General features: G+C 34.7%; 1 protein-coding gene across 4 annotated transcripts; it reads left to right on the plus strand.

Annotated features, from left to right (window-relative positions):
- Positions 1-267: 267 nt before the first annotated feature.
- On the plus strand, positions 268-8,178 carry LOC142622926 (thiamine-repressible mitochondrial transport protein THI74-like). 4 transcript variants are annotated; one of them, XM_075796488.1, is made up of 8 exons: positions 268-711; positions 2,425-2,814; positions 4,270-4,484; positions 5,400-5,470; positions 5,601-5,669; positions 6,835-6,952; positions 7,379-7,514; positions 7,661-8,178. In XM_075796488.1, the coding sequence occupies exons 1-8, from the start codon at positions 631-633 to the stop codon at positions 7,721-7,723; spliced, it is 1,143 nt and encodes a 380-aa protein (XP_075652603.1). In that variant the 5' UTR covers positions 268-630; the 3' UTR covers positions 7,724-8,178. The 4 variants fall into 4 exon arrangements, with proteins under 4 accessions (XP_075652603.1, XP_075652604.1, XP_075652602.1 ...); XM_075796487.1 differs by having other exon boundaries at positions 269-711; positions 5,406-5,470; positions 5,601-5,702; XM_075796486.1 differs by having other exon boundaries at positions 270-711; positions 5,601-5,702.
- The last annotated feature ends 561 nt before the right edge of the window (positions 8,179-8,739 follow it).

Raw genomic sequence — 8,739 nt, forward strand, 5'->3', positions numbered from 1 at the left:
CAACAACTGAGGACAACAATCAGTCAATCGAAGTCAAAAGTCAAAACAACAACCGAAGGAATATCACATGCGTAGCACCTCATCTTATAGTAATAGTACCAGTGTATCACAACATCCGGCCAAAAGAAAAAATCTCATACTGATACTACAACGAGTCAACGACTTTTTAATAGTTTAATCCACGAGCACCACTTGTCGGTCTCACAAAGCTTTTATTGCCTACAGTACCCTGAAGAGAAGCAAAAAAAAAAAAAAAAATGGAACTTGAAAGACTTCAAAGCAAAGCCCGTCCCAGCAGTTTGACAATTGACACTAAATTTCGTAACTTCACTTAAAATGTTGCCACAAATGTAAGCAAAGTCTGTCCCAGCCGTTTGACAATTGACACTAAATTTCGTGACTTCCCTTAAAATGTTGCCACAAATGTCAACTTCCAAATGTTGAACTCCACAACCTCAGCTAATTTTATGGCCATAAACACGATACATACACTAATTAACTAAACAATTTGCTTTAATGCTCCAGAGTTCTTCAGAGAAAATGCTGATTTTATAGCAAAACTTGAGCCTACCCAGTTTACATTTTGGGTTAAGTTGTAAAGCAAAAGAGACTTCTTTGGTGTTTGGAGTAATGGGCTGGAAATACAATGCAGGGTTGGGGTTGATTGGCGTAATTGTGTTCATATGGGTTGCCTCTGCAGAAGTTACTCAGGTTAGGGCTTATACTTTGTAGTGCCTCTCTTTTTTGTTTCATTTCTGATTTTATTCTTTCTTTAGCAGAATGGGGTTTGTTAGTACTTAGTTTGTTATGCTTTTTCTCATAACTTTGTTCTATTACTGTTAGCCGGTTAGGTTGCTAAGATAAGGTAGTTGAAGAAAAGAAGAGTCTGAATTGTGATTTTGTTTTATTGCTATTAAGAATAACTAGGTAAAACTAGTTTAAATGTTCTTTCTTTTGTTCTGTTCTTATATTTATCCATACGTGTCGATTAATCTAAATATAATTGGTTTTGATAATAACAAGAAATTACTTTGTTTTGGTGGGATTGATTGGTATACGTAGTTATATAAGCCTTTTTAATTGGTAGGGAAATATTTTTGTTAACGGTAATATAATAAAATTTACTACTCTGGTGTCTCTGATATTCAAAATTGTTTGCACACAAAGTAAAATTGAAGTTTTAAGTCAATATGCTTATTAGTATTACATGACAGTTTGCAAGTATCCCTTAGCTTTGTAACTTATCCTTACCTGCTAGTTTGATCCTGAGATCCAGTATGTAAAGTCGAATCCGATTGAAGTTTTTTTTTCGTTTCCAAATGTTGGCAATCGCTCTTCAACTAAGCCAAATATTTGTATAATACTCAGTTGAGACTTTTCTTGGGAATTTACAGGTGGTTTATTCCTTGATTATGTAACTTTTTCTTTTCCACGTTTACTGTTGATGTGAATAACTTGAACTAGTTCATATGCTTTTATATTTTCATATACTTAAAATTCTAGATAAATAGTTAGTTGCCTCACATGTGGAAAAGGTTTGATAGATATTCAGTGAAATTGTTGAAAAATGAAAACTTCTCTGCTAAATATTAGCCCCCACCTTCCCCTTAGCTCTCTCATTGTTCCAACACCCATGACAGATTCAAATTGGTGTCCTCTGATTCTTTGGGTGATACTAACATAATGCCATTCTCAATGGACAAAGAATTTTGGGTTGGTGGTGAAGTGTTTGTCGCTTTTTAATTCCATTCAAGACTCTGACATGTAGACTTCCCTACTGATCTCTACAAATTAAGATTGTGCTTTGCACATTAATCAAGTGGAGGTCAGTTGTCACCACTTTTTAAAGTTAAGTATGTGCTTGGGCACAACTGACAGTTGTCAGCATTTAGTGTGCGTGAAAATGCTTTGCTCTGAGGCTGGTCCAATGTCCGAGATACTAAGGTTAAGAGTGGAGTGTAATGAGCCTTTGCTAGGCCCTTTGATGTGCGCCCATTCAAACATGCCGTGTGGCTGAGTGAGTGTAATTGACCCTTTTTGGTAATACCTTGTCTCCATATTTTTCTTATTACTACAACACCTTCTTGGGTAATCATATCCTAAGGCTCTAGGAACAGATGCACCCATCAATAATTGTTTAAAAGCATATCACCTAATTTGTTTCTTGCATCACTTTATATGTGTGTGTGTGTGTGTATAACATCGTCTAGAAATTTGTTTTCATTTGTGAAAGATGCTTGAGCAACACTGCATATTGTATGACACAGATACTATAGAAATTTTTTGTTCTCTTGTGAACAATGTTTGGTTTTGAGCAGCCTTAATCTTGTATAATGCACAAATTATACAGCAAAATCTGGTGTTATCAGAAGTCAAGTTTATTTTTGAAGGACCTTATAAACTTACACTACTTATTTGCTGCAGAGAATTTTCACAGACTATAAGCAGCCATTTGCAATCACTTATTTGGGGGTGTCTCTTATGGTGGTCTATCTACCGATTGCAGCTCTTAAAGATTGGGTCTGCAGCTTAATGAATGCATATTTATATAAGGACCTTTGTGTTGACTCGAATGTTATAAGCACTTCAACTGGACTTAATACCCCTCTTAGAATTAATGAAATGCACCATGGACCAGAAACGGAAAACGGCCTAGTTACTGACAAGGATCTTAGTGAAAGGGAAGAGGGGTGGCCTTTGATTGCAAAGAATGAGGAAGATGAGTCTCACTTGCTTGAACAAAGTTGTGAACTTAGTTCATGGGATATTGCCAAGTGTGGTTTATATCTTTTTCCAATATGGTTTGCAACAGAGGTAACTTGTTCATTTTGATATCTTCTGTTCTTTGTGTATGATCTTTTGTACTTCTCTTCAAATTTGCATTGTGTGGCAAAATGAAATTATATGGTTGACTAAAAAATTCTGAGTGGATTAGTGGTACAGACATCCAAAAACAGCAGCATAATCTGGTCAATGCTTAATGTTGCAAGAATGTTTCTTGACTTAAACAATTGTATGCCTGCAGGATTTGTTTGAAAATTAGAAAAGGCAGCAAAGGGCAAGGCAATGAACAACTCATCATTTAATGGGGGAAAACATTTAAATTTTAAGAATACATGGTTATGAGATTTATCAACTAGGGGAGAATGTACCTAGAAACTTCTGTCAATTTATTGAGATAAGTTGTAAAATATCACATACAGGCTAAATCATTTCCTTACGCTCTCACCAAGAGCCTTGTAACTCAGTGGCATTATTAGGTTTCCTTTATAAGGAGAACTAGGGTTCAAATATCCCATCCCACTTGTTATAACTATTGAATTATCCCAAAAAAAAAAAAATCCTTATACTCTCTAATTTTCATTCATATCACAAGTTTGCCCAAAAAAAATTAGGTTTCTGTTTCCTACATCTTCATTCTTTGCATTTCATTCTTAAATTCTGAGATTATTGTATTCTCCATTTGTACTTGATACCGGACGGGCAGTCATAAGTAATGAATCCTAGAGAAAATTAAGGAGATTGGAACAAAGATAGTGAATTATTGTTGATGATCATCAACTAGAAAAGTAAACCAACATAATCTAAATCTTTAATCACTTTTGCAGTCCATACATCAAAGTCAATAAACTCATTAATGTCCCTTGATACAATAATCTCATCTTCAAAAAGCACCTTTACAAGCATAATGGATCCTGTGAAAATAGCCATAGATCTTGAAAAATTCACAGTGATTCTATAGCCCCAATGAACCTCAAAATTCATGATCAATATCACATAAGTTGTAAATGTGGTAGCTGAAAAACATTGTTTGATGATGATCTGGCGATATGGATCATTCAATACAACTTTGACTTTATAAAAAATCTACTAAGACAATAACATCTCATTGTACTTCTGTTGACTTAGGAGGTTGTCATGTTTGCTAAATCAACATGGCCTATATGATTTTGAGGACTTATTCTCAAACAATGTGGTTAACAATTGGTCAAAGTGTACCCTGATGTTTTGATTTTGAGGATTATATTATTGTTTTATTTTTTTAAAAGTAAACGCATCCATTAGGTAATAGTCTGTAAATTTCATTAGGAGACAGGAGTAGAACTAGTTTAACATTGCAAATTGTTATGCATGTAATAAATTCTTATTCATTTTGACATGTGTCTATCCTCAATGTTGGTTTTATGGATTTTTTCATGATATGCCAGTTATCAATATCTATTTCTTAAGCAATGTAATTAGTGTTACATTTGTTTTGATGTCATGCAGTATTTATCGAACTCTGCACTGGCAAATACTAGTGTAGCAAGTACAACCGTCCTGACTTCTACATCTGGGCTCTTTACACTTTTCTTTGGAGCTCTTCTTGGCCAAGATTCAGTAAATATCACAAAGGTTGTTGCTGTTTTTATCTGCATGGCTGGTGTTGCCATGACCACATTTGGAAACACTTGGATACCTACCGAACTGCAAAGCATCTCTGAGTGAGTTTATCGCTGCTTTCTTAGCAGTAGAAGGCTTCTATAGAGCATTTTCTACATTTCTGCCAACCCAGTTCCTATATGATAATGTCATACCACTTTTAGTTATCTGTTTGTGTGGGGCACATAACATTATTCTATTTCATTTTTACTGTGTAATTTTGATGGTATTATAGATTTAGATTGCATCCATAAGCATTATAGAGATGTTATCTGCATTAAGTTTTACAGTTGAAAACCTTGCTTCTTATATTTTTCTCCTTTTCTTTTTGGGAAAAAGGGTAGGGGGGGGGGGGGGGGCGACACTCCAAGAGAAAATTCTTTCTTCCTACCCTGATTCTGTACATTATTAAGTATTCCGATAGTATAAATTTAGACTGCTCATGGTCAAAAGGCATGTTGCTATATCTCAATAATATGTTTTAACTCCAATGTTTTTCTTAGTTAATGGATTGGCTGATTGATAGTGCGTGTTTTTTGCAAGTTGCTGACAATCACTGGGTTTAAGTAGGAAATGAAGTCAGCAAAAACAGTCTATCTCAGTCTTTTGGCAATCATGTTTTAATGAAAATAAATAATCATTAAGAAAAAAAGAGAGTTAACTTTCATCATTAAACAGATTTTATTCTGTTGCATTCTGCATTTAAAAATAAGAAGAATAGGAGGGGAGCTTATGTACCACCTAGAATCAAGATATTGTTTATCTTGGCTGTAGACTAGATTGGCAATTATGTCAATGTGATTATGGATCAAGAACTATATCTTTATGCCTACTACAGCTAACAAAGCCTATTATATTTTGTAAATTTCATTCAGTTTTTTCACCTTATGCGCAGAGATATTTAGTTTCACTTGAATTTGTTTGAGATACTAGTATTAATATTTATCAGAAATTTGAACCATGTATTTGTTGCTTAGGACTAGAAAGCACTCTATCATAGGGGACGCTTTTGGTCTTCTCTCAGCAGTATCATATGGCTTATTTACAGGTAAAACATATAAAACCATTTCTTTTTCTTTTTCTTTTTTGGATTTAATAATTGAAGTGGTGATATAAACTTAAAATTGTTTGTTTAAGTCTCCTTTGTAATTGTTAAATTACTGGTGTACTTAGTACAGTGCTGCTGAAGAAATCTTCTGGATCAAAAGGAGACAAGGTTGATGTGCAAAAGTTTTTTGGATACATTGGTCTCTTCTCTCTCCTTGGTCTTTGGTGGCTTGGTAATTGAACTAGTAATTTTTTTGATGTATTGCCTTTATCACTGCAAATTTGTAGGATTAAGATTGAAAAATACTTGAACTGGAATTAGGGTATAGCAGTTGTTTGTTGTGGTTTTTTAGGATAAACTTCCCAATTATTTGATAAAATGGCGGTGATAGTTTCTGACAACTGAACCACCATTGGTTTGGTCATCTATCATGAGTTTCAGGACTCGCAATGCTTTATATCTCAAGATGCTTCTAGATGAAAATTCAGATAGTTGAGCAAAAGCATTTAAACTGAAGTTTCTGAAACCCATAATTTGGTCAGGTCAATCTAGATGCTACCCTTCTTGTTGGAATCCATTGCTTCCTCACAAGAATTTGGAAATTGGTTTGTCTGTCACTCTGATAATAACTAAGTTTGAAGGCTGGACAGGAGCCTAGCTTGGAAATGTGCCTCAATTGACACTATTCAGTGTGTTTGGAGCAAGAGAAGCACAATTCTTTACAATTTTTTCTTTTTGAAATCTATGTGAAAGCTTTCGCGGGTGTCATTCCATCTTATTACAGAGGTGGTGATTTGTTTTCTGCCCACCATCTTTCTTCTCTTTCCTCTGGACTCTGTCGCCTCCTCATTCATCAACCTTGATTTAGATGAGCTCTACTGATTACTAGGGTCTAATAGGCATTGTTGAATCTTGATAAATAATGAGGTGATAGAATTTTTGCTAGTGTTTTAAATGAAAGCTCAAAGCTCGATATCCATGGTATTACAATTTAAGGGGATAGCTCAAATATCACTAAACATGTCAAAGGATGACCTCCCAGAAGAAGTGGTTGAGTGGTCCATTGCTAAGAAATGTTATTCTATCTAATTCTATACAGATGAGAGAAGAGCTTTGTTTGTGTGAAAGATACTGCAAGTCGGATTGACTAGAATGATTTATTATTGAGTTCACATAATTAGGATTTCCAGGGACCTCGCTCCAAATGAAGCAGTTGTTGTTAGTTAAGCTGTTCTGCTGTGTCACTGTTTCATGCTTCAATTTTATTACCTTAAATCAACTAAAAAATCTTGTTGAGAATGCTGTCATAATCTCAAAGCTTAACAAAATAGCTCTAATGTACCAGTTTCCTATATTTCATGTAGTGTGGCCACTCACTGCTGTGGGGATTGAACCTCCATTTAAATTTCCGCATTCAGCATCTGTTGAGGAAGTTGTGCTGTTAAATGGCTTTCTGGGAAGCGTTCTGTCAGATTACTTATGGTAAGTAGTAGAGCAACCTCAATTTACTTTGGGTTTTGATTGGGCAACACTAAAACATAAGAATGTTACATTTTGATCTTTCATACTAATTCGCAATGAAGTCAACCTCCACCCATTAGCGTAAGGAAGAAAACATAGTAATAATTGCATATTATTGGATTTTTATTTTTTCAAATTTTTGTGAAGAATATTTTTGGATTTACTGCTAGCTAAACCGCTGGTGATTAAAACTGTACCTTTTGTAATCAAATTTTAAGAATAATTGTTTAGGCTCCAGCACCGCCTTTTCAATTTGATGAACAAGGATTGGTTTGATTTCATTTCTTTTATGGCATCCAAACAGCCTATCAGCACTTTGGCAGTCATACTAGTACTTTCTTCATGTTGATGTAATTGCAATCTGATTCTTCTAATAAAACATTACAGGGCCCTTTCTGTTGTTTGGACAACTCCATTAGTTGCAACACTAGGCATGTCCTTGACAATTCCACTCGCGATGGTAGCTGATGTGGTATTACATGGCCGTCACTACTCTGTAGTCTACATCCTTGGGTGCATTCAGGTATCTCTCTCTCTCTCTCTCTCTCTCACAGGCCATTTGGAAAGTCATTGTTGCCTTTGAAGCACAGCTTCTCAGTATAAAATCCAATGATTTACTTCAACCTTACCAGAGTAGAAAGTTCATTTAACTAGTTCAACTGGATTCAGGTATTTGCAGGATTTATATTGGCAAACCTTTCGGACAAGTTTTCATGCAAGAAAGAGTCATAGCAACCACATATAAATTTTGGAGGAGCAGACGGTTATACATGGACATAATGCACACGACACAGACTGTTGTTCACCTAAGATAGAAATATGCACATTGACTGTCTACCTATTTTTGTGGGTGTGACCATTATGTAATCAGAGTAGCATGTAGATGTTGTGCTTAATTCTTTGCCTTTGTTCTTTTATTTTCTGATTGTATGGGCTTATAGTAGAATCCCACTACTGCCCTTTCTGAGACTCAGACCTGGTGAGGATGCTGGAATTTTCCAAGCCCACTATTCAGCCTGTTGAGTAGTAACATCACTGTTACTCAAACAAAATGTCCCAAGCGCTATGATTTGTCTTTCCAGAAAGAAAAAAGCAATGTTATCTGTAAAGACAGGACTAACTTTCTTTCTCTGTACTTGATTTACTTCATCCAATATTAGTGGCCCACTATACCAATTTTCATCTTTTTTATTAAACAGAAATGATGGGGATTGAGAATCACTTTTCTATCCTTGCTTCCCAACAAAGCCTTATTGATGTGTTCAAAAATCAATTATAACAAAGGATTGTTGGCAAGGTTCTCATGCATGCCAACCATATATTGTCTCCTTCACACACACACAAACAAACAAACAAAAAAACCTAAATATATTGCAGGACATTAGCTTATAATTTGGGTAATAAATGATAAGATTCACTAGGAATAACTGGCTTAAATTTACCCACTTAGGGTCAATTATACTATTGTTAATTAAATTTATGTCAAAAATCTCGTAACTCAACTGGTTAACACTTTTTAATATTTTCAATATAAACATTTCGATTCAAATCTTCTCTTCTCTCAACTACTGAATTATGAACAAAAGCTTCTCAACAAAAAAAAAAAAGAATTATGAAAAAAAAGAAAAAAAAAATACTATTATAATCTTAAGATTAACCGAAAGTTAGTTTACTATAAAACCTTCAATAACATTCCGTGGATTCATTATAATAAGATCTCAATGATGTAAATTTGGACTAATTCTTTT

The sequence above is a fragment of the Castanea sativa genome, chromosome 1 (genome assembly GCF_040712315.1).
Source record: "Castanea sativa cultivar Marrone di Chiusa Pesio chromosome 1, ASM4071231v1".
Lineage (NCBI taxonomy): Eukaryota > Viridiplantae > Streptophyta > Magnoliopsida > Fagales > Fagaceae > Castanea > Castanea sativa.